This window comes from Phragmites australis, chromosome 22 (genome assembly GCF_958298935.1).
Source record: "Phragmites australis chromosome 22, lpPhrAust1.1, whole genome shotgun sequence".
NCBI classification, from domain to species: Eukaryota; Viridiplantae; Streptophyta; class Magnoliopsida; order Poales; family Poaceae; genus Phragmites; species Phragmites australis.
In genome coordinates, this window is record NC_084942.1 from 24,025,913 (window position 1) to 24,050,796 (window position 24,884).

The 24,884-nt window shown below is 46.4% G+C and overlaps 5 protein-coding genes and 1 pseudogene across 5 annotated transcripts; 2 read left to right on the top strand and 4 right to left on the bottom strand.

Annotated features, from left to right (window-relative positions):
• The first annotated feature begins 266 nt into the window (after nt 1–266).
• LOC133905181 (uncharacterized) lies at nt 267–1,834 on the top strand. Its single transcript, XM_062346909.1, has one exon. It carries the CDS (start codon nt 1,061–1,063, stop codon nt 1,655–1,657), a length of 597 nt encoding a protein of 198 aa, XP_062202893.1. The 5' UTR covers nt 267–1,060; the 3' UTR covers nt 1,658–1,834.
• A 7-nt stretch (nt 1,835–1,841) lies between these two features.
• LOC133905180 (uncharacterized) lies at nt 1,842–3,946 on the bottom strand. The gene is made up of 4 exons (XM_062346908.1): nt 3,567–3,946; nt 3,287–3,463; nt 2,327–2,565; nt 1,842–2,248 (listed from the first exon to the last, which is right to left on the bottom strand). The coding sequence occupies exons 1-4, from the start codon at nt 3,849–3,851 to the stop codon at nt 1,996–1,998; spliced, it is 954 nt and encodes a 317-aa protein (XP_062202892.1). The 5' UTR covers nt 3,852–3,946; the 3' UTR covers nt 1,842–1,995.
• A 1,523-nt stretch (nt 3,947–5,469) lies between these two features.
• Nucleotides 5,470–10,911, bottom strand: LOC133904754 (ubiquitin-conjugating enzyme 15-like). The gene is made up of 6 exons (XM_062346278.1): nt 10,754–10,911; nt 10,519–10,622; nt 10,174–10,276; nt 10,001–10,064; nt 5,932–6,020; nt 5,470–5,841 (listed from the first exon to the last, which is right to left on the bottom strand). Exons 1-6 carry the CDS (start codon nt 10,781–10,783, stop codon nt 5,746–5,748), a joined length of 486 nt encoding a protein of 161 aa, XP_062202262.1. The 5' UTR covers nt 10,784–10,911; the 3' UTR covers nt 5,470–5,745.
• A 4,356-nt stretch (nt 10,912–15,267) lies between these two features.
• Nucleotides 15,268–16,760, bottom strand: LOC133904646 (purple acid phosphatase 2-like; annotated as a pseudogene).
• Nucleotides 16,761–21,519: 4,759 nt separating this feature from the next.
• LOC133904647 (uncharacterized mitochondrial protein AtMg00810-like) lies at nt 21,520–21,930 on the top strand. The gene has a single exon (XM_062346110.1). It carries the CDS (start codon nt 21,520–21,522, stop codon nt 21,928–21,930), a length of 411 nt encoding a protein of 136 aa, XP_062202094.1.
• A 452-nt stretch (nt 21,931–22,382) lies between these two features.
• On the bottom strand, nt 22,383–24,397 carry LOC133904844 (purple acid phosphatase 2-like). Its single transcript, XM_062346436.1, has 3 exons — nt 23,951–24,397; nt 23,513–23,848; nt 22,383–23,402 (listed from the first exon to the last, which is right to left on the bottom strand). Exons 1-3 carry the CDS (start codon nt 24,341–24,343, stop codon nt 22,695–22,697), a joined length of 1,437 nt encoding a protein of 478 aa, XP_062202420.1. The 5' UTR covers nt 24,344–24,397; the 3' UTR covers nt 22,383–22,694.
• Between the last annotated feature and the right edge of the window lie 487 nt (nt 24,398–24,884).

The following is a 24,884-nucleotide window of genomic DNA, read 5'->3' on the forward strand; positions in this document are numbered from 1 at the left end:
TAATAATTTATATAGAAATATATGAAATGAAATATAGATGTGCTGTTGAAGTTGCTCTCAGCAGATAACTATGACAAAGTCCTGAGAAGTCTATGCGACAAGCCACCGAAGTAAGAGCGGTGAAAATCTAGGTAATTCTTTTTTATCTTATCGTACTTTCCATGTTATCGTCTGGGCTATAATTATTTGTAAGTCTTTGCAGGTTTTCCCCAGGATAGTATCGACCTCTACAACGGTTCGACAAGGACCTCAAGCTAGGGCGTTCTCCTACTCGATCTGAGACGCACAACTGTGATCGGACGTCAAACAGCGGCTCTCCCTCCCGGCCGCCGCTCGCCGTAGCTCCGCCGGCCACGTCCCGGACTCCTCACGGCCATGGAGACCAATTCGTCCGGCCTCTACCCCCACCACAAGAACGGAAAGGAGACGGTGCTCACGCCGCTCGTCCCGTCGCCGACGGCAAAGATCAAGCGGCCGATTCGTCAAGGTGGATCGATCCTTCCGGCGGGCCGGGTGTTCCGTTGCTTCCCCACCGCGACGCTGGACTATCACTGCAGCCTCGGGCTCATCCATCCATGAGCGTCGCGTTGTGCGTGATTGGATGCTGAAGAAAGTTTTCTGTTTTATTTTACTGAAGAAACTTTAGAATTTTTCTTCCCCTGCAAGCCTTCAGCTATCAAGGGATCTCACATCGTACTCATTCTTGATCGGATTCTCCGGCTGCACATCCAGGACTAGAGTTAATTCATGGCGTGCCATTCAACTTCATCCCAAAGTCATCCTAGTACAGTCTGACAAGTGCTTTGCATTGCCCTATATGTGTACCTGCCATTCAGATTAAATCAAGAAGGATTGCTCCTCTTGTGTGTACCATGCATGCTCACTTCACTCCAACTTAACACTGACCTCAATTCAGCATCCACAAGCTTTCAGATGTCAGACGTGCACGCAAACGCCTAAAGAAGCTAGCTGCTGGCCTGTATATAAACCACACCTCACCCCACAATTCTGGGGGAGCAACAAGCAACTCTTTTTATGTGATCTCGTTCAAAGTTCAGAAATGGCGAGCGGACTATGCGATGCAGCCAAGCCTCGGCGGTTTGATCTTACCATGTCAAGGAGGACAAGACGACCAGCGAGCTTGATTGCCGATGGCCATCAAGGCCAAGGCATCGAGGGACCCCAGATGATGTTACAGCCGCATGATCAAGTCCAAGACGCAGACGCCGAGCTGAAGACAGCGCCAGCGCAGTGTCCATACACATCAGATCATCTGCGATCACAGCATTCTGAAGATACTGAGGCGCACAAGACGTCAGAAGAGTCTGGACACACCCAGGAGCAGACACCACCACAAAAATGTGTGGAGGGGACGGAGAAGACGCAGCAGCAGCAATGCCAAGGTAACAGCCCACGCCGCCTTTCGCTGCAGGAGCTGATTGAAGACGAGTCCCTTGACGGCGAGAAGGGCGTGGCCACCGGAAATCAGGAAGAGAAAGCTGCTGCTGTCCATGAAGTTGCAGAACCAGCAGGTGCAAAAAAGGAGCCTGAGCATGTGGCGGGAAGGAGGGTGATCGGAATGATGCGCCGGTACGTGAGAGTCCGACCCATCAAGCCCAAGCATGCACCGGAGAAGAATGTGGGGCCGATATGTTGATGATGCAGAGGCATACGAATTGGTTGAGGTCAGCGAAAAAAATCAATGAGCTGGGTAAAAGACTAAATGTATGGTTGATCTTGTACAATTTTCTGTTTCAAAAAGAATGTGTTGTTGACGAGTTGTTAATTGTAAGACAGCATGTAAAGCAAGTTGATAACATGTCATGTGACACAACTGCAAGTGTTACAACCCGCGACAAATAACTTTAATACCAAGAAACTATAAATGTTCAATTCCTTTCTTGTTCAGTTGCTATCAAATATGTGCCCAGTTGCATGTGCACAAACATGTCTAATCTTATACCATCTTATTCTCAGGCACAAACATGTCTAATCTTATACCTCACTAGTAAACTTGTCGAGGTAGGAAAGTATCTCAGAATTCACTCTCTCGGCCTGCTCTTGCTGGAGGAAATGGTGGCCTTCGATGATCACAACCTCAAGATCTGGAACACTTGACTTTAAACCCCCACTCTTGACGTAGTGCTCAATTCCGTAGGACTGGAGACCGATGTCCTTATCGCCCAGAATGAACTTTGCAGGCACTGTGATTTTCGCTCCATTCCAAGGCGCAGTAAGTCTCCAGTTCCTGCATTTACCATACATTACTGCAGAACTAAATAAATCGAACAGAAGGCGTCAACAAGACAGAAGGTGAGGAACTTACGTGTCGAACATGCGGTAGTAGTTGAGGGGTCCGGTGAACCCAGACTTCTGAAACTTTTCAGCATACTGGCCAAGTTCTTCCTCGGTGATCCAGGGAAGTGGTGACGAAGGTGCCTCGAGAAAGTCTATGATCTCTACTCCAGGAGGAGCAACGAATTCATCAATTTCAATGGAGTAGAACTTCTTTAGGACGGTAGCAACATCATAGCGACCAAATGCCCTTTCAGCTCTTCCAGGCTCCTGCAGACATGTATTTTTTCCGAATAAGATACAGTGCTAAATATAGACCACCACTACAAGCTGTAGCATCTTAGCTGCATACTCATGTCAGTGGCACCCCGCACCCTGGACCAGAAATTACAAATTTGAAGCAAAACAGACCAACTTGGAGTTTATGACAAGATCGAATACTTGCTCCTAATTTTTATAGCTACGATAAAGAGAACATGAATAGCTGCTTCAATCTTAAGAAGACAAGCTAGATTGTCATTCGAATTAAAAATGTCACCTGAAATTTGATGCTCCCCCATTGACTGAGCTTAGAGAATAGGGCGATTCAAGCAAACCTTTCTATGTAATTTATACCTCAAACCTATTTAAGCAGGAAAAAGGATGTCCACAAACTTTTATGTGATCTTGTAAATATGTTTTACAAAAGTAGTTGCAAATCTAATTCCACTGGTGGAAGACCCTTTCTTTTCGAACTAAAAAGACATGGTAATGATGCAAACAGCCAAGTCGTTGCATTTCACTACTAATTCATGTCTTTACTGGCATGATGCAAACCACGAAACTAGCCAGTGCCACTCAAATCTTCATTTGCCTCAACTTGTATGCGGTTTCTTTGAACTAATGTATAAGAATTCCCGTTCCACAGATGACAGAACCCTGTGATACGATGAATAATGGGTGCAAAAATCAAAGGAGCTAAGTGACTGAGGCGGCCAAGGAAGATCACCACCTGGAACTGCACTATGTAGAGTCCATCGCCAAGCGCCGCAAAGGACTCCATCACCGGGCGAGGGCTGCGGGGAAAGTACGGCAACCCCAGGTTGACGACGGCGCGTACCCTGTCCGGCCGGAACAGGCAGAGGTGCCATGCCACCTGCGCGCCCCAGTCGTGCCCCACGACGAACACCTACGGATCGATAGCGCACCGCCCAAGAGGTCAATCGCTCAGGGTGGTGAGGTGGGGTGATGTGGCCAAGAAAAAGAAAGCAACAGTTGTAAAAAGGCGGCACCTTTGGGAGGCGGAGGTGGTCGAGGAGCGCGACGATGTCGCCGACGATGTGGAAGATGGAGTAGGCTGCGGGGTCGGCGGGGGCGCTGGAGTCGCCGTAGCCGCGGAGGTCAGGGGCGAGCGCGCGGAACCCGCGCGCGGCGAGCGCGGTCATCTGGTGGCGCCAGGAGAGCCAGAGCTCCGGGAAGCCGTGGAGGAGGAGGACCGCCGGCCCGGCGGCGGGGCCCCGCTCCGCGACGTGGAGGGAGATGCCGTTGACGTCCGCAGTCCAGTGCCGCACCTCCATGCTCGGTTGCTTGCTTCGATGTGCGACTTGAGTGCCTCACCAGTCCAACAAGAGAACAGAGGAGACAAGAAGAGATGAGAAGAAGACAAGCACATGGCTCAAGTTGGAACAAAGAAATGTCAGAGATTTGAATTCCTTTCTTCTAGAGAAATATTTACTACTTAAAAATATATAATAGTTCTCGTATCAGACAGGACGTTCTGTCTCCACGTCTTACAGACTATACTAAAATTCGTAGAAATTACACACCTCATATTACTCGATAAATACTCGATTTTATTCCCTCTTCACCCGTTCGACCTCTTCCCGACCAAGCATCGCCCTTCTCCTCACCCCCGATCTCGCTCTTGTGATTCTCTCCTACCGTATCGCCTTGAGCCTAAGCGCTTGAGGGGAACCGGGAACGTTCACGAAGCATCGCACCATTGTCTCCCACCACGCGTCGACCATCTCCAACTCGCACGTGCCGCCTCAAATCGACCACCACGAGCCGCGCAACACTCAAACCCTAGCATCTGCCACAGGGGGCAAATCCACAAGGGATTCGCGTACATGAGTAGCATGAGGCCGAGAGGATGAGGAGAGCAAGATGGGAATGCTAGAATCGCGCAACTGTTCGTCAGAGAGGATGCTCACGACGCGGGGAGAAGAGGTGGAGGAGATGGAGCTGCGAGTCGAGTTCTGTGCGAACCGTAGGGGAGAGCACTTGAGACCTCTAAATTGGAGAGGAGAGCTGCACCAGCCGAGCTTGCATCTTCCGATCACACGACGTGCGAGCACGCGAGGGACTGGGGCGGCCATGGCGTGCGTCGCCACCCCTATCTTACCGTGAGGAAACCCTCACACGGGAGAATCCAGGGATGAGATCAGCAATCTGGGCCTGTGTGGCTACTCGGTTCATGACCTTGAGCAATGTTCTATAGGAGCAAAAGAAAAAAATGATGTTGGAGCACAGTCAAACCATGCATTAAGCCGTCACGTGCAAAGCACGTGCACTTTACTAGTAAATAAATATATAAATTGTTTTGTGAAATTTATTTGTTCTGTAACGGAGAATCAAATCATCCTTTTCACCAAGTCAACTCTAGCGTTGGTGTTGATTTGGATCTCAGCTTGTGGTGCAATTAAAATTAATATTTTTAGAGGACGATGGAGTTTTCCTATTGGATTAAGCTCACAGGCTGATTAGGTGCGTGTGACCAAAAAAAAAACGTTATGTACATGATGATGTCATGTGGAATTGTTGATGCTACCAAACAGATAGCCTGGAGACTAGAGACAAAGGACCTGGAAGTATTAGGTCTTGTTGTCTGGACGTATTAGCAGGCCTCAACGACGACCCAGCCATGAATTGTAGGAGTATCGTACAACGAACAACTTCCATTGTAGCATTCAGTCGATATCTTGAGACAGACACCATTGCAACACTCAAACTCGGTCTCAGATTGGCACATTTCACTCTGATTTCAGAACATCTATAAGCACACAGACAGAAACTGGAGTCTAACAAAACCATGAGCACATGGATAACTGGTGTGAGGAACTATCACAGTAGCAGCACTATAATGATCATCAGCAAATCCATAATCAGACTGCAGACAGGTAGGAAGGCAGAAACTGAGCAAATCATAGTTAAATCTGCATTCCTTTTGAGCTCGTTTTCAGTGATTTGACACGGTACACTCTTGCTTATTCTATATATATATCATATCACTGACGGAGATAATATATTCTCAGACTCGACACGTGTGCAACTCATTTACATACCACCACAGCAAGGTAAGTTTTCCAGTCCAATAGATGGGTGCTTAAAAATAAGCCTAAATCATCTCATCTCCCCTTGGAAGAGATATCAAAGTAAGGGAGGCTGGCAGGAGACACAGCCGATGCCCGGTTACACTTTGTCATCATGGAACCACCATCTGGTCTCCTTCGGCGACCTCCCGTTGCGGCAGTTCCTAACATAGCGATCGTTGTCAGCTGGACGTTGCTGCAACCAATAGAATGTAGATAGATAGTTAGATGCCAAGTACTGAATGAGGGAATGAGTTTTTCATAGATCAAGATGAGCAAGTGTAACCTTTGCTGGCGAACTAGACAACATAGACAGGATACTGATACAGACGGAGCTCACAGTCATCGCTGGTGACCACGAGTCGTACAATATATCTGCAGATAAAGAGTAGCAACATCAAGCTGTCATTCCTTACAGTCATTACATCACACAAACCATGCAGAAAATTGTAGTCCACAGCCATCAGTGCTCCAGCAACATTATTTTACTTCCATTCATAATCTCAGAAAAATCATAGTAGAAGGTCGAGAATTACATCTATTTTGTGGACAAAAGGACTTCTGAAAACAAGAGAGTAAATGCAAATGCAATGGTCTAGATGCTTCCTTTACTCTTACCTCGGATTTTCTAACGCAGAAGAGTCAGATGAAAATTGGTCCCGTTGTATGAACATTTTTCAGCTAAACAAATTCCAGACCAAGCGGTCACGTCTACCTAAATTTGGTCCCTGGCAGACTATATATTCAGTACTTCTATAAATCGTGAAATATATCAGGACTAGTTCAATGAACTCATAATCATTTCAGACAAGGCACTAGAAATAGCTTCTACAGTCCACAAAAATTTTACGTCCACAACTCAATGCCCCATCCATAACTTTTATGGCCCACAAATTCTTTTGAAGTTTGCACCTCATTTCAGACAAGGCACTAGGTATAGCTCTCAAAAACAATCAAATCAGAGGTTTGGAGCATTTCGCAAAGTTGTCTAGGTGATCAGGTAGGTTAAGAATAAATATATTGTACAAGAGGTCATTGGGAATAAAGCTCTCTGTACAAGAATTCAAGATTCGGTTCACATCATGGTGGTTGAGTTTAGAGCCTGGAGGTGTTGTAGAGAGGGCTAGCTCCAATTAATAATCTCATAATTCTCAATTGTTGCAATAGCAATGCTACCACATTAAATAGACATGGTTTTCAAGGGCAATCAAGACTATGAAGTATAGAAGGCAGTGAAAGTAAATGGCATAACCACATAAAATTGCATCAATGACTGCAATGATGGGAAAGATGGGGGGAAAAGTAACCTGAAGCTATACAGGACATACCATTAAGATGGAGACTCAAGATTCGAGTTTGTATTTAAGGCTATCAACATCTAATTTTAGTATTAGATTTTAGTTGCAACTTGTATAAGAAATGAGATAGCAAATGGCACATTCGGCACAGAAAAAACTGAGGGAGAATGTCCTACTTACACTGTTACATATAAACAAGTCCATCAGTGAACTCCTATATCTAATTTCACAAGTAGCCTATTCCATTACATCTGATGGTTTGAAATAGTATATGCATATATCATAGCTTGTTCCCTTTGACTTGCTATTCTTTAAAATCATATATAAATAGAGCAAGGACACAACCCATGTGAATATATTATGATTACATGTGAAGGATAATGCCAAAAAAAACTTTTCACATAGCTGCTTGAAGTGTTTCATTTCCTAAGCTACGAATAATTATATATTTATTTCCCCAATGTATTCGCACTTGCTTTCATAGAATGTAAGTAATGAGAATATCCAATAAACATGAGAACCAGCATTCTAGTCATAGAATACTTTAGAAGTTAAACTGAAGAAGCAAGCTTTCATTCTAATTATATCTTCATATTAAGATGTGTAATCCCTCATCAACTTTCCAAGAGGATTATTTGCCAAAAAAAAAACAGTTTTGCATGTGCCAACGAACCTATCATGCTTCCCTGCCTAAGCCATTATCACCTGCAATGCAATACTCGGCTATTCTGCATAGTAAGAGAGGCATTCATATCCAAGTTCATAACTCTAATCATTATTTAGGTACTTCCAGGAGCTCAAATGTCCTTTAAAAAAGTAATTTTTATTTCTCATTAACTTTGCATCCTCTTCATCTTTGTAACTCTTCACTGCAATCAATGTTCGTGTAGACGATCGTCTAGACGCTAGTCGCTAGTCAAAGCTTCGATGTTCAGTCTAGGACCTAGACACAACTCTAGATGGCTAGACCGTCTAGACGAGTAGACGGTCAACTTTGGTCAAAGACGGACTAGTCAGTGAATCTAAACGGTGTTGGACGTGACTAGGCAGCCATCTTGGCGATGCAAAGTTTGGCGCCTGGCGGGTCCGCACAAGAGGGTTGCCTTGGGCACACGCGGGACCAAATTTTGGCGCCGAAACTACTCCCCACAAGCCCACACACCACACAAAACCTAAATCAATCCATCCATTCCCCATTCGTCTCTCGACTCTTTCCTCTCATTTGTAGTGTTACCAGGACACGAGTGCAGGTGTTGGAGTCCGACTCGGATGCAGGTGTTCGATTCGACAACTTTGCAAAAATAGGATTCAGGGATTCATCTAATATAATTTAATTTTATATCAAAAATATATTATGTTTATTTTTATTAGTAAATAATATTAATATTTTTTAAAGTGACACATGAATTTGTAGTTAAACCACCTCTCGCGCGCACACGGGAGCAAGTGCCACCACCACCGTAGCTCACTGGATCTGCTATCCTATCTCCATCCCTCCCTCTCTCGTGCACAGATGGAGGGTGGAGCTGCAAGAGCTTCCGTCCCGTCACCCTCACGTGGAGTTATTGTCGGCTTAAAGGTGGTGACTCAGCAAAGAAGAGCCCGATGTGTATCACGCTGTGCCAGACGCGAGTCAACGCGCGGATGCGCGTCGACTCGCCAAAAAAATTTCGGACACGCATGTACAGGTAACACTGCTCATTTGTGGTGGCGCCGCCGATTGCAACCCCACGCGCCTGCGCCTCATCCGAGCCGTCGACCACGACCACAACTGAGCCGCCACCCGCTGGCGTGCCCATGCCATCGCCTGCGCCCACACCGTCACCCCTCCGCTCCGCAAATCCCCTGCTGTGGACAAGTACTAGCTCTAATCCCCAGATCTATGTATACTCCACCGGATCTATGTTCTAGCTCTACTCCCCTCAGACGGCGCGCTCCGGCAGCCCGCGTTGCGGCCGCCACGACTAGCTCAGGCAATGGTCCAGCACCCGCAGCCTGGGCATCATCTCCTTGTGTGTGTGGTGTGTGCTCTGCTCTGCTTCTCCTGTGTTATGTTGATTATTGATTGATGAACTAGAGGACAATGGATGCTTGAAGTTGTATTTCTATCTTTGGAAGGTATGCCTCAAATCTCTTGAAAATATATTTGTTAGCATTTTTGCTGCTACAGTACAAAATCATCTAGACCGTCTAGTCGCTGTCTAGACAGCCGAGTCGTTAGTCATGGGGTGACTGACTGTCTACGTCTAGCGTCTAGGTGAACATTGATTGCAATCAAGAAAAAAAAAGACACTTAAATATGACAAACACAATTGGCATAAAATATAACACCTGTTTTAATTATGCACACATGCATAACTGTAAGACTGTCTGACCACTAAACAAGCCTGAGATATTTTTTTCAAGTTAATGCGACCATACGATGAAATACTTTTTCAACAAATAACCAAGAAAAAAATTACGCAACTCAAAAGGGAAAGGAAAAGGAGGTTCAGCAACAAGTTTCCTATCATATACAATAGGCAGAACACTAACATACACGTACAGAAATACATAAACGGTTACATAAGTGCAGCATCTGGACAGCTCAGATATTGAATTTCAGAGAACAGAAGACTTAAAACATTATGGTACCGACTAACTGTTACAGATGCATTGATGGTAGCTATAACATTAGCAAGAAAAAAGAACAACCAGACAAGCCACCAAGATTCAGACATTAAGAGAACTTTCAAAGGGCGAATACGAAACACCTGCGCATTAGCAATGTCATGAATCTGGCAATCCCATCAAGACCCTCTAGTAATAGAAGGAAAAGGTGTGTTGGGGAATCTCAGTCGCGAGCCTACTATAAAACTATAAAGGCACAATTGGTTAAGTTGGCAACTTTCCGCTAACAAATGGAATCTTAGCACCTAACTGACAGCTAGATGAAAGATTAGGTCAGGCAAACAACATTCTCACAAGGCCACAACCATGCAGTTAATCAAAAGCGTCAAACATGGAGTCATACACAAAACTTCTCCATGAGAGAAGATGCATAAGGAACAGCTTTACCTAAACAGATGTGCCCGTTGCTGTAAATGTGTGGATGCATGGGCGCCGGATTGAGAAAAATGACCTGGAAGCAAAGACAAAATTATTATCCAATCAAATGAAAAATGAAATGAAAGGAACAGAAGAAAAGAGTAGATAGAATTAAAGGTGCACTCTTTATGTGAAAACCTGACCTGAGGTGCCTCCATGGGATAATGCTCGGGGAAGTCGACCTGCAACTGGTATGTCTCACCGGCGTAGAGGGTGCCCGCCGCCCCGATGACCTCAATTACCCACCTGTTCACTTATCCAAAGAGAATTCTCCTATTAGGCAAGTAGTACAAATCCACCTCCACAAGTAACAATCGTGATAAAACACAAGAACTGCCACAAACCAAGAACAAAGATTGCATAAAAAAGGATTCGTAAACCCATCTACAAGATGGAAACATGCTGTTCCTCCACCCAAAGAATTAAATAAATTAAAAAAGGAAGAGACGAGGAGAGGAATTGAAGGGACGCGGTCAGAAAGGAGGCACCTTTGGAGGTTATCGGAGACCTTGTGCTTGAACCCGGCGGGGGGGCTGACCTGCCACTCGGCGAGCTCCTTCTGCAGCCGATTGCAGGCGATCTTGCTCAGAGCCTGTGCAAGGCAAAAAAAAGGGGGGGGGGGGGGTCGAATTTTAGCCGAATCGAGAACGAAAACCACCGTCCTGCTGCTCCCCGGGCGGCGGATCCGATGGATTGGAGGAGGGAGGGACTAGGGTCCGGTACCTTTCGGGAAGGAGAGGAGGAGCTCGTCATGGTGGGGGGATTGGGTTCTTGGGGAAGGGAATCGAATTATGGAAGGGGGAGGAGGCGAAGGGGAAGAGGAGAGAAACGGCAGAGCAGTGGTCTCTTCGCCCTTCTTTATTTCGGAAGTAAATTTTGTAGAAAAGTTTATAAATTTTTTTCTGTGATGATAGATGTATTTTCTTTTTTATTTAACTGTTGAATTAGAAGATATGAAGCAAATCTTAGAGGATTTTTTTGATCTCATTCAAAAAGATCTTTTTAAAAATTCTATCTATATTATCTATCTTGTGATTTAATAGTTGGATTAAAGAGAAGAGTGTGTCGATACATATTATCATAGTGAATAGAATCTTTAATAGAACTACGCTAAATTTGCTTTTCTTGGATTGAGATGCTTCATTTTCTTTTTTATTCATTGGTTCTTTAAGAAGATGAAGAACCTTAGCTGGTTGTTTTCCTCGTCTGACCCTGTTCATGCCTTGAGGGTGAGCTAGATTCGTATTTCATGACTTCAAATCTAAGTATAACCTACAAAGAGAGTGTGCTTTCACACGCATACGGATTGTGCACGCTATCACATATATTCCTTCTGATATGAGTTTTGTATACTGCAGATCGTGCATGTATCCGTTTTATATAAGTGGGACTGATTTTTCTCCATCTACGAATTTAGACAAGGAGGTGTGTTTAGCTCTACTAAATGTTTAGGTGTAGGCCTATGTTACGATGGAAAATCAAGTTTATGCATGGCGAATTTTACAGATTTTTTTTTGAGAGAATTGCACTGGAAGTCCTTGAACTTGCTCTTTACTTTTTGCAGGCCCCTGAAATTGGCGTCAGTTGCACAAACTGGAATTAGCTCTGTTTACTAAAGGAGAAAGGTGAGTTGGCACAAGAGATGCCACTGGTGGGATGGAGGAGAAAGACAGAGGCCCAACTGAGCGGCTGGTCTTGCCCACCGCTGTCATGAGCGAATTAGCTCGTTCTAGTTTGAATTGGCTCGTTGAATTTTGTAATGAGCTGAGTCATTTTAGCTTATTTTGTTAACGAGGTGCTCAAGCCAGCTCGCGAGCTTAGCAAGCCATGCCTAGTTAATTAGCCTACTTGAGGCCTGAGTCTTAAGCATTGCTCTACGCGAGTCACTCGACACATCGGCAACATCCTTTCCCCTAGCCGCCATCGCATCCCTCGACGTCGCACCGTCCGACCCCTGACGCTCGACGTGGTAGCGTGAGATCTGATTGTGATGTATATCACATTATCAGGTTCTATAATCTGATTGTGTCGTCTGTCACATGTTGTGGGCAATTATACATTTGTTTCTTGATCTTTTGTGCTGAATATGTGTCTATCCAATTGTTGTTGGTGCAGTTACCACTCTGAAGCATATTAGGGAGCTAATAAAGGTGGATGGATTCACAAATGGTGTTTGTACACAACATCACAGCACATCATGTCGCAGTCCGGCTCGCCCCACGGCCCCTGCAGCTCACTGTGTCAAGCAAAGCTGTGTTGGTGACCACCGGGGACAACTACGATAGCGGCAACTATGTCTGGCTCACGAGCTGGACCGAGACGAGCTAAACCTATCTTTTAACTCGGTTCAAAAAGAGACAAGCCGAACCAACTTGTTAGCATTATAAGCCGAGCTGGTTCATTATCCACCCCTAGGCAGGATGACTAGGTAGATGATGGAGCATAGCATTTCAAAGCCAACAGAGAAAATCACGGTTTCTAGAAAAATCCAGCTGGAGTGGATTTTTTTTATATTGCCAAAAACACTACGGTTTTAGAGATACCATAGTTTCCAAACCAACAAAATATGATGCATCCAAATAGTCAAAAGTATTTGAGACTGTAGTATTTGCAAATATCATAGTTTTATCAAAAACTCTTGATGAGGATTTGATAATAATAATTAAGAAATTACTAGAAGTACAGTATCTCCTGAGGATACAATATCATCATGTGTGTGTCTATATATATATATATATATATATATATATATATATATATATATATATATATATATATATATATATATATATATATATATATTACCTTGAATGGTAGATTTAATAATAATCATGAGGTAAATAAGTCATGCGTGGATGTTCCAGATATTTCATTGTGTTCTACATGAAAACTATCATCGGATCAAGAAAGAATCGTTCAAATAACATAATTTGAGAAGGTTACACTCGAGACTTTGAATATGGTACATCTCCTCAAGCTGACTATATAAGAAGATGAGGAGGTAGGACGAAAAAAGGGGGCAAAGCGAAGGTGAGCTAGAAAACAAGCGGAAAAGATAGTCAAACAAAAGCAATGCGAGATTAAGATAGAAATAGAAACAACTTATTAAGACCCACAACTGATTCAAACCATGATTAGATTTATCTGATAAGAGCTTCAGGGTTTAGAATATTAGAGAATCCGTCGAGATTCATATGAGCAGATTTAGACACACCCCATTACAATTATCTTCTTCTGAGATTAATCAATACGGCATATGACGTAGGGTTATTATCTTAAAGAGAGGTCCTGACTTATATAAAGTCTCATGTCATCATCTTCGATACGCACAATTGATGATGATGTATCCTTACTTTAAATAAGTATTTGCAAAATCGACTTTACTAACCATCGACAAGTTAAAAAGACTATGTATTCAAACAGAGCTTAAGTTTTTTGTTCTTCAAGGTTTTGGTGCTATTATTGTTCACAGGTACTCTTTTTTAAAAATATATATATATTCTGGAATACATTACCCTTAACTCCCTACCATTTATGATTTTTAGGTTTTAGTTCATCCATTTAACAAGCCCCAACTACAATGGAATTGGAAGCGTTATCAGTGGGGGATATCAATAGCTAGCTTGATTGCTGATGCTCATGAGGGCATGTGCAATAGTGAAGAGAGGCTAAGTATTTTGTTCCTCTTCAATTCTAAGATGTGTGTCACAGTGTTTAATAAAATACTCACTTTGCTCTTTTAGTTTGAAATCCTATAATTTGTGCTATCCAACTTTTTAGGATTCAACCAATCAGATGTTTTAAACTATCATAATTAGCTACATGACTGATTAGAGTTATCTATAAAAAGCTTTCATAAATATATTTTTATTAAGAATTTATTGATACAAAGCTATAAAAGGTAGCGGTCAAATTGGCATATTAGAGACCACAAAAATATAAAAAAATTATCCCAAATAAAGGGAATGGAGGGAGTTACTCCTTTTGTTCAGAAATAGTAGGTATATTTTTTTTAGAAAAATCAAATTTTATATATTTTGACTAACATTTAATCAAATTATAAGAATTTATAATATATAAAAATTATATGACTAGGTTCACAATTTGAAATGATTTCACACTATACAGGTTTTGTAGCTATAAATGATACATTTTGTGAGAAAATCTTAGTTAAAATCTAACTTCGAAGATCGAACCAAAAAAAATACACCTACTATTTTTAAAATAAGGGAATACAATTTTCTAACTCTACCAGCTACCTATCTTTGTTTTCTTTCCAAATTGGTTTTTTATTCCCTCAGCATCGATTCTCTTGTCATTTGTTCAAACAAAACATGACCTGCAGCCGGTGTCAATCAAGAGTTGCACTGACTGAAATAGACACCTGAAATATTTGTTGGTACCAGTGAAAAAATTTAAGTAGCAAACAAACTACTCCAAATTGTATTTTTTTATAAAAAAACTCACGTGTATTACTTGAAATAAAAGAAAAACTCCAAACTGTAGTTTTTTGAAAAAGAAAAACAACTCCAAATTGTTACCATAAACCTTATCATACTGCGGTCATACGCAAGGGCAGCTCCGAAAAAAAATCCTCAAGAGCAGTAGAAAACATGAAGGACCCTAAAAAATATTAAAACAGAAAAGGGCCAAGGGCCATAGATGGAGTCAACATCATGTGTATTGACGACCCAATTGCATGCGAAGGGGCGGAACAGAACGGAATCACCTTTCCTCTCAATTATTTGATCCAATGCCAAATTCCACTCGATCCACATTCTTATTCTGTTAATCGGCATGTGCTACATATATTCAACGATTAGTTGCCAATTCAAAATGTTTCGATGGTTATATATATACTGATATATATGCGAATTTCGTAGGCGATGATGTGATTTCAGGCAGAGTGAGTTTTGCAACAAACTCACTGCATGCATGCAGGCAGACTTTTCATGCATTCGGTTGCCGTTTAAGCGAAAATAACAACCTCAAGATGCAGAGATCGATGACAATGATTATCAGATGATCACATTCGAAAGTTAATTTTGGTGCAGATCCCGAATGGTTAAGGATCAGGAAAATTAATAAGCTGGTAGTGAAAGGCGATTCTGTATCTAACTGTTAAGACTTCCCGGTCAAACAGTACTACGTGAAACTGAAACTGAGTCAGACTCATCTAATAAACAGTGAATTAATCTGGCCTAACAATGCAAATTTGGCAGCGAGTTTGTGAGTTTTCAGTTCAGAACCAATCTGAATCTGGCCTAACAATTCAACTCAGAGAGCGAGGAAACATCAATGGAAGAAAAAAAAAATCGAGCTAGTTGGTGTCGGTGGGCAGCCAGTATCTGTTGGTGAACCATGCCTTGTCGGCGACGACATTGACGCCGTCGTGGTTGCGGTGCCACTCGTAGTAGGCGTGCGTGCGGTTCTTGATCTCCAGCGTGGCGTGGCCGAAGCTCACCTCCCGGAACGCCGAGTAGTCCGGCTGCGGCCACCGGAACTGGTTGGCGAGGCCCTTGATGTTCCCGCCGTCGCCGATGTTGACGTACACGGGCGCGGAGCTGTTGAAAGCCGGCGTGGCCCTGCCGTTGGCGATGTCGTAGGCGACGTTGGAGACGCGGTGCGTGCGCTCGTACGAGTGGACGTGGCCGGCGAGGACAAGGTCGGCCTTGGCGTCGACGAGCCAGCGCTCGAACTGGACGCGCATCGTCTCGCCCTCCATGTAGTGGGAGTCGTTACTGTTGTACCACGGCGAGTGCACGCACACGACGATCACGCGCTTCAGCTTCGCCTGCAGCCACGTCCACTGCGGCGTGTACTTGCCGTAGGCCGAGTAGGAGGCCCGAACGATGACGTGCGCCGACGCGTGCTGCCGGAAGCCGCGAACGGCGTCGGGTACCGGTTGGTGAATAGCTTGAAGGGCTCTGTCTCGCCGATCTCCGACGCGTAGTCGATCTCGTGGTTGCCGGTGGTCTAGATCCACGGCTGGTGCACGACGACCCTCTCGGTGAAGCGGCCCCACGTGTCCCAGCGGGTGTTATCGTGTTCTGGGTGGTCGTCGGCGTACGAGAGGTCGCCGATGAAGAGCACGGTGACGGCGTCGGCGTCGGCGTCGGACGCCTCGTAATGCGTCAGCGTGTCGTTCGAGTGGAACGTCTGTCCAAGGTCACCTGCACGCCGTAATGCATGCATCGATCGACCAAGTCAAGTTGCATCCTGCCACATCTGCATGCGTACCGATCAAGCCGAACTTGAATGGCACGTCGGGGCCGGGCTTGGGCAGCGTCTTGAACGAGAAGCTCCTGACGACAGCGTATTCGAAGCCGACGGCATAGCGGTACCTGGTTCCGTACTCGAGGTCCGTGAGGTTGGCGTGGTGGATGTAGCCCGACTTGTACGAGCCGCCGAAGGTGTAGCGCTGGACGGTGCCCTCGGCAGCGAAGCTGAGGTCGTCGGCGGTGAGGCCGTAGCGCACAACGTTGCTGCCGGCGTGCTTGGGCGTCACCCACGACACGATCATCACGCGGCCCGTGAGGTCGCCCTGCGTGATGTGCACCTGCTCCGGCGCGTTGAATCCAGGCGGCCCGCGGAAGACGTCCACGTCCAGCGGCATGTTGGGGAGCATCTGCAGGCTCTGCCGGTAGCGGCTCGTGGCGCCGGCATCGCACGTGGCCGCCGCCTCCACCACGAGCACCAAGAGCAAGAGCACACGTGCCGCCCCCACCATCGTGTAACAAACAAACTAACGCCCTCACTCACTCCTGGTCACTAGGCACGTCACATAGGGTACGTTTATATATATGCAGATGCGGCGGATGGATCACCAAGAGTCCAAGAGAATATTCTGCCAAACTGAAGAGAATGGTAAAGAAGTATCAAAACAGAAGTAAATTCTATGCAACGATGCTTAGATACATCCTCGTTCAGTATCACTGGATGACCATCATTTGTCTTCAACCTAAATCTCAAAGTGGTTGTAAGATTCAATCAACGCTAATCATATAGTCAAATAATAAACATGTATAATAATTTTCTATTTATATGAGATCCACCGCTTATAGATCCACGTTGAGGATAAGTGGTGGCTATTTAGATGGTGCTGCACGAGGAGGCATATATAACACCACTGAGGATTTATTTCCCATCAAAATCAGCGGTTACAATCATCACACGATTATTTGTTCCATTTTGATGAGTTAATTTAACATATAGTTTCCAAACAGATCATTACAAACTGGTTCATCTGAGGAAAGAAAAAGGAACGATCACATTCTCCAATATATCAAGCACTCAAATAGCATGAGAACACCCCAGTCACACTGATAAATCCCACCAATTGTATACAACAAGCTCGAATGTGTCTCGAGTGCGGTGGATAGGATACAAATTGAAGAGGAAGAGAGTATAGAGCAGAGATGTAGCTAGAGATTTGGAGAGGAGCAGGAAGGTTGGAAATTGGAGAGGAAGCACATAGGGAGGGTCAAGTCAGAAGTAGAAGATGATAGCTGTTCGATTTTTTCATCGATGCCCCTCCAGAGCGTGCACTTGCTTCTTATCAGTGGCTCCCGGCCGAGCGGGCCACGTCTCCCCTTTGCAGTCCATCCCAAAAGCTTGGTCCATATCTAGTCCGTGACATTCTTCCCCCTTGAGATTCGGTTTGTCCCCAAGCCGACACCATGAACAGGGACTAATTGAACTCATATCATCGAGCTTCATTCCACAGGGGTCCCATGGTCCATTCTTCCATTTAGTTTGCCATACCTTAATGCCCATGTAGAAGATTTAGCACTTCTCGGCAGGATGGGTGTCTTGCCCCAAACTCACTCTTTCAGTTGAGTCCTCTCCATATGCATCCAGAGAAGCTACAAATATCACCAGTTGCATCTTCTCGTTGTCCAAATGATCATATACATTTGCAGTCCAGATGGAAAGATCAGCTGAGTCACCTTTTGTTTCAATTGTTGCCCCTGACAAAGCACACCCGACAACAAGTAATGTGCTACCGATATTTCAGTAGCCAGCAACCCTAGCAAACCACAAGTTTGTGCTTGCACTAAGATCAGCATGTGTATCGAATCCATTCCAAGTTCACCATTGCAAGGTGCATTACCAGCTGCATCTCCGCCACTCTTCAGCTGCAGCATCATGCAAGTTCCACAGCCCAACATCAGCACCAGAGCAAGGGAAATCGGTTCACATGGATGTGCTGAACCAATGGAAAATTTGCTTGGCTACTCATGATCTCTGGTTGGATGTGCCATCTTCTCAACTGAGCAATGCAATAGGGAACCATACCACTCCCCCTTCACTTTCTGTACAACCACCATGCATCTGCTGTGCCAAGTTCCATGCCAATTAGGCCAAGGTTTCAATTCCACATGAGCCCCTTTTATCTCACTGTAGCCCTCTTTGGTGAAACCAAGAACAAGAATATATGGTCAGGTAGAGTCCCACCAACAGACCTTAGATCAACCACAAGTCCAGCAAGCACTACTGCAGCTGTTCCTTGTACATAGTCATGAAAGACCAGATGGTTTTCCCAGTACTTCTCAAGGACCTCTGTAATCATATCCTCAAGGTGAAAAATGGCAGCAATAATATTTGTAATCATCTCTTCCTCATACCTGCTTTCAACAACCACCCCCAACACCATCTTCTTAAGCTTGTTCATTGCTGTAAAATGCTTCAACCTTGATAGAACAGCAGAACCAAGATGGTTATCAGATGCCACCGTATCATCATTGCAATTTCCCAGCTCATTGGAATTTCCTCCTATAATCATATCCTCCTCCACAACTCCCTGAAATTGATGCCCTGTGCAGATGCCCTCGTAGCACCCAAAACTTGCCACCACGCTTCTGTTGCGCTGACATGTCGGCGAATCAGGCCATGGTTTCAGCTCAAGCCATATCCTTACCTCAGGATCAACTTGCCTTTCTGGGATAATATCAGTTCCAACAACTGTGTCCTGGCATGTTCTTACAACCCCTTCATTGACATCGGATCCTAACATCTCATCAAATTCCTTTTCTATGTTCACACCATGATATGCATGACTTTGATCAACCTCTGATCCTGGCTTCTGCTCGTACTTAAGAGAGAATTGCATCACTAGTGTCTCACCTTTGTTGCTAATCTTAGGGTATTTCACCGAAATGGCATCGAACCTGTAGTTCTCGGAGGTTTGAATACCCTTGTCTTTTGATTTGTGGCATGAAAGGCTAGGGCATCCAGGGTGTGATTCTCTTGCAACCACATTAGCATCTTTCAATTTTTCATGCAATAAATCTACACCACATCTCTGCAATGCCTGTCAGCTAGGGAAGCATGTTAGAATGTTGTTTTCTTCCTCAAATCCAGTTAGCTATTTCCTTTTCCAACTGTTGCGTTCTGACATTTGGACATCACCGATTGTAAGCAACTCAGGATTTCAGTATTATTTGGTTATTCTCGATGATTATTCTCACTTTATGTGGACTTTTCCTTTAAAGTACAAATCTGAGGTCCTTGCAACACTGCTGTCATTTTATGCATATGTACGAACTCAATTCCAGCGCCCCATTTTTACATTTCAAACTGACAACGAAAAAGAGTTTGTATAATCACACATTGTGCTCATTTTTCTCCTCCCATGGCACTGCTCTTCGGTTCTCTTGTCCTTATACCTCAGCGCAAAATGGAAAAGCAGAACACATCCTCTGCACATTAAACAATAGTGTGAGCTCTTTGCTATTCCATGCCTTGATGCCACTGGCATTCTGTGCTGAAGCGCTTGCCACCGCGACGTACCTCATCAGCCGGCGACCGTGCACTATCACTCAGTCTGTCACTCCGCACGAGCTACTTCTTGGTGCTACACCTACGTACGACCACCTATGGGTGTTCAGGTGTCTGTGCTACCCAAACGTCTCTGCAACGGTGAAACACAAGTTAGCTTCGTGCTCAGTTCCATGCGTCTTCCTCGGGTACCCACTGAACCACAAGGGATACATGTGCTACAACCCATCCACATGACACGTCATCACTTCCTAGCATGTCATCTTTGACGAGCACTACTTCCCTTTTGCTCATGACAAGAAGGATGCCACATCCACGCCACCACCATCGACCCTCTAGGACAACGATCCTGCATCGTCATCTAACCCTTTTTAGGGCACACTGCAACCACGTGATGACAAGAACTCAAGGCCACTGCTTGTTGCCCTAGCTTCACCTTTGGCAACCACATCCACATGTAAAATGCTGCCATGCTCTGCACCACTAACGGCCCAGGCGCTACCTCGAGTAGCTACGTTAGCGCAAGGTGCCTCGCATTCCATGCACTCCTCTTCATTGACCAGGTCACCAAACACGACATCGCGCTCTACCACTGTTTGTGCTATGAAGATTCCAAACAAGCGCATGGACATGCGATCACCAAGCACGGCTTCCTCTTCTAGCAACATTTGTGCCACATCTACTCTGGACAAGTGCACGACCACGCCATCACCTCCGACGCACACGTCTTCGGCATCATCACCAAGCACACCGTCTGGTTCCTCTCCACCGAGCATACCCAACGCGTTGTCTTTCTTTAGCACACCAGCGATGTCGCCAACCATCCCAGTGATTATCCGGCCCACGTCAACATCGCCTCACTCCATGGTCACTCATGGACGTGCAGGCATATTCAAGCCCAACCCGTGGTATGCTCATGTTGCTTCGGTGGTGCCAATCTCGCCCATTCCTACCTCCATCTAAGCCGCGCTTCGAGACCCTAATTGGTGGTAGGCTTAGGTGGAGTTCGATGCACTAAGCGCCAACAACACTTGGTCATTGTTACCACGACCACGTAGCATCCACGTCATGTCCAGCAAGTGGGTTTTCAGGCAAAAACCGAAGCCGGATGGGACACTAGACCGCTACAAGGCCCGGTGGGTCATTCGCGGATTTTCACAACGGCCTTCAATGAAACATTTTCACTTGTGGTCAAGCCGGCAATGATTCATTGTGTGTTCTTGCTGTATGCTTCGAGACAATGGCCGACACACCAACTCGATGTGTCAAATATGTTTATGCATGACAACCTTGCAGAGCGTGTTTACATTCAGCAGCCGACGGGGTTTGTTGATGATTCCGCCAAAGATATGGTATGTTTGTTGTCCAAATCTTTGTATGGATTCAAACAAGCCCCTCGCACCTGGTATCTACTCTTCGCCAAGTTCATCATCAGCCTCGGCTTCATCTCCTCGTGCTCTGATTCATCGTTGTTCATGCTACGCCAAGGCAATGAGATGGCCTATCTCTTGCTTTACATAGACGACATGGTGTTAACTGCATCAAGATGCAACCTCCTCCAAGCATTGATCCATTAACTGCAAGGCGAGTTTGCCATCAAAGACATGTGGCCTCTTTGATTCTTCCTTGGAATCGACATCAAGTGATCCGCATCTGGCTTCTTCCTCTCCCAAAAACAGTACACCGAAGACTTGCTAGAATGTGTGGGAATGGCTAACTGTAAAGCCATGTCGATGCCCGTCAACACCAAGCCTAAGGTCTCCTCCGAGCACGGCACCAAGCTTCCCGACGCCACCAGCTACAGTAGCCTTGCTGGCGCGTTCCAATATCTCACCATGACAAGACGTGACATCTCCTACGCCGTGCAACAAGTATGTTTGCATATGCACGATCCAAGAGATTGTCATATGGCAATGGTAAAGCACATCCTCCGCTACATTCGCGACACAACGCATTTGGGACTTTATCTTCGAGCTTTGCTGACGACAACAATCACGATGTACTCCGACGTGGACTGGGCAGGGTGCTTGGACATGCACCGGTCCTCATCGGGCTACTGCATCTTTCTAGGTGACTCACTGGTGTCCTGGTCCTCAAAGCAGCAGCCTATGGTGTCATGATCCAGCGCGGAAGCAGAGTATCCCACTGTTGCGAATGCTATCACAGAGTGTTCATGGCTACGACAGCTTCTAGGTGAACTCCAGTGTGGTGTGCCCAAGACAATGGTGGTGTACTGTGATAATGTGTCAGCGTGTTATATGGCCGCCAATCCCGTTCATCACTGGCATACAAAGCACATTGAACTGGACATTCACTTTGTCCGGGAAAAAGTCACCATCGGAGAGGTTCGTGTTCTCCATGTTCCTACAAGCTCACAGTTTGCGGACATGATAACAAAAGAACTTCTATCTTCGTTGTTCAACGAGTTCACGACCAGTCTATGCATCATCTCCAACGAAGCAACGACTGCAGCGGGGTGGTGGTGACAAAGACCACCCGACTGAGTCCACGATCACAACAGCCATGACCTGATCCACAAGAGTAGGAGTTCGTTAGCTTTAGTTAGATAACGTTCACACGAACTGTACTTGTATAAATTCATATGAGCAATACAAATACAATTGAGTTGGCTCTCGCATTCTCTCGAGCTCTTCCTCTCTCTCGTTCGCTTCTCTCCTCGTTCACTCATTAACTGTTTATTTTTAATTTATCTGTATCAGTATCATATTATACCGAACTAGCCAGCTCGTATATGCATGATATGTGCCACACGCATAGAGTTAAATACATCCATGTCCATGGCAACAATATATAGTGGCCTTATTAGCAAGCACAATCCTGCATGACTCGGGCGGAACCTAGCAGGAGGACACGATGGATCTGATCATGCATTGGCGGCCTTGGCGCTGGCGGTTGCGGCGGAGAGAGACTCGTCGTGGTTGGGCATGTGGTAGCGATTGGTGAACCACATGGTGTCGGCGGCGACCTTGTTGCCGTCGTGGTTGCGGTACCAGGCGTAGTAGGCGTGGGTGCGGTTCTTGATGTCGAGCACGGCGTGGCCAAAGCTGGACTCCCGGAACGCCGAGTAGGCCGGCTGCGGCCACGTCAGCTCGTCGGCGAGGCCCTCGATGTTGCCGCCGTCGCCGATGGTGATGTAGACTGGCGCGCGGCGGTCGGCGACGGGCGTGCACTTGCCGTCGGTGATGTTGTACCTGATGTTGGAGAAGCGGTGGCTGCGCTCGTAGGCGTGGACGTGGCCGGCGAAGACGATGTCGACGCGGGCGTCGATGGCCATCTTCTCGAACTGCACGCGCATGGGCTCACCCTCCATGTAGTGGAAGTTGTTGCTGTTGTACCACGGCGCGTGGGAGGCGATGAAGAGCCACGGCGTCTCGCTGCGGTTGACGCGCTTCAGCTCCGCCTCGAGCCACTTGAACTGTGGCGTGTACTTGCCGAACCCGGAGTAGGAGGACAGCACGATGATGTGTGCCGATGCCAGCTTCACCGAGTACCAGTACGGCTCCGACGACTCGCTCGACCGGTACGGCGTCGGGTAACGGTGGGTGAACGGCTTGAACGGCATCAGCTCACCCTGCATCCATATGGTGAGCCATCCATGGATGGGATGGAAGCTTTTCATTAATAGAGGCAGAGGCAGAGGCAGAGGCGGAGGCGGAGGAATAATTACTGGTGCTTTCTTACGAGCTCCGGCGCGTAGTCGATCTCGTGGTTGCCGGTGGTCCAGATCCATGGCTGGTAGGCGATGATGCGCTCGGAGAAGCGGCCCCACGTGTCCCACCGATTGTTGTCGTGGAAGGGGTGCTTGTCGGCGTAGGACAGGTCGCCAACGAAGAGCACGGCGTCGCCGGGGTGCTGCTCGTAGTGTGTCAGCGTGCTGTTGGAGTCCGCCGTCTGTCCCAGGTCGCCGATGAGGCCCAGACGGAGCGGCACATCAGGCGCAGGCTTGGGAGGCGTCGTGAAGCAGAACGTCCGCACCGTGTCGCCGAACCCCATCGCGTAGTAGTACTTGGTCCCATGCTGCATGCAGTCCATCGATCAGAGTTTCAATCGGGCAGGAGCGAAAATTAAAGCAGCACCAGTCAACAGTGAGCACACGCAGTCAGGGCGCAGAATTTGTACCTCGAGATTGGTGAGCGTGCAGTGGTGGATGAATCCGGAGGTGTAGTTGTAGTACTTGTAGCGCGTGTGGGTGCCCACGGCGGCGAGGTCGAGCTTGTCCATGGCACAGCCGTACATGACGGTGCTGTTCCCGACGTCCTCCATGGTGACCCAGGACACGGTCATGGCAGTGCCTGCCTGGTCCCCCAGCGTGATGTGCACCTGCTGCGGCGCGTTGCGGCCCGGCGGCACCGCGAAGACGTCCGCGTCGAGCGGCATGTCCTCGGAGGCCTCCAGCTTCCGCCGGTACTTGCTCGTCACCCCGCGCGGGTGCGCCTCGGCGACGGCGAGGAGCACGGCGAGCGCGAGTGCAGCGGCCACACGACGCCGCCAAATGCGAGCCTCCATATGCATGGTGACCAGGTAGCTCGCCGTTCGCAGTTAGCCTTGTATGCATGCCGCCGTTGCTGGCTCCATCCCTTAAATAGAGGCAGCCAACGCTAGCGTGAACGGCGTGGATCCATCAATTATTTGGAGCTTAGCTTTCGAAATGGATCGAACAATGGATTCGCCTTGTCGATTTCGTACCTCTTCGAGAACGACTCGTTTGTTCATTGCCTTGCTGCTAGCTTCCGACTGATGCACCTCAAAATTAAATGTGAAAATGTACAGACAAATATCTATCCATCCATCCATCGATCTGTCTTCGTCACTTATTGTCACGTGGAGTTAATACTATGGAGGCCGACGCAGTCCTTGGCGCTAGCTAATGTGATCTTTGTTGAGGAAGAAGCATCGTGAAACCATTCATTCCTGCACACATAAAACCTTTTTGAATCAAACCTTCACACATAAAAGAAAAATTGTGGAAGAAACAACATCAAGTCCGAGCTGATGATATTCTCCCTATTAATTCCAAGGGAAATCCAGGAGCGTGGCAAGATTTCTAGTGATT

What these genes read in the sequence shown, in the direction of transcription:
- LOC133905181 (XM_062346909.1), top strand. Translation starts at nt 1,061, where the DNA reads ATGGCGAGCGGACTATGCGATGCAGCCAAGCCTCGGCGGTTTGATCTT.
- LOC133905180 (XM_062346908.1), bottom strand. Translation starts at nt 3,851, where the DNA reads ATGGAGGTGCGGCACTGGACTGCGGACGTCAACGGCATCTCCCTCCAC. An exon ending in ACCACCTCCGCCTCCCAAAG is followed by an intron (nt 3,464 to 3,566) that starts GTGCCGCCTTTT and finishes ATCGATCCGTAG; the next exon opens with GTGTTCGTCGTGGGGCACGA. An exon ending in TCTACATAGTGCAGTTCCAG is followed by an intron (nt 2,566 to 3,286) that starts GTGGTGATCTTC and finishes ACATGTCTGCAG; the next exon opens with GAGCCTGGAAGAGCTGAAAG.
- LOC133904754 (XM_062346278.1), bottom strand. Translation starts at nt 10,783, where the DNA reads ATGACGAGCTCCTCCTCTCCTTCCCGAAAG. An exon ending in ATCCCATGGAGGCACCTCAG is followed by an intron (nt 10,065 to 10,173) that starts GTCAGGTTTTCA and finishes CTTTGCTTCCAG; the next exon opens with GTCATTTTTCTCAATCCGGC. An exon ending in TGTCTAGTTCGCCAGCAAAG is followed by an intron (nt 5,842 to 5,931) that starts GTTACACTTGCT and finishes TATTGGTTGCAG; the next exon opens with CAACGTCCAGCTGACAACGA.
- LOC133904647 (XM_062346110.1), top strand. Translation starts at nt 21,520, where the DNA reads ATGGCTAACTGTAAAGCCATGTCGATGCCCGTCAACACCAAGCCTAAG.
- LOC133904844 (XM_062346436.1), bottom strand. Translation starts at nt 24,343, where the DNA reads ATGCATATGGAGGCTCGCATTTGGCGGCGTCGTGTGGCCGCTGCACTC. An exon ending in GCACGCTCACCAATCTCGAG is followed by an intron (nt 23,849 to 23,950) that starts GTACAAATTCTG and finishes GACTGCATGCAG; the next exon opens with CATGGGACCAAGTACTACTA. An exon ending in TCGACTACGCGCCGGAGCTC is followed by an intron (nt 23,403 to 23,512) that starts GTAAGAAAGCAC and finishes ATATGGATGCAG; the next exon opens with GGTGAGCTGATGCCGTTCAA.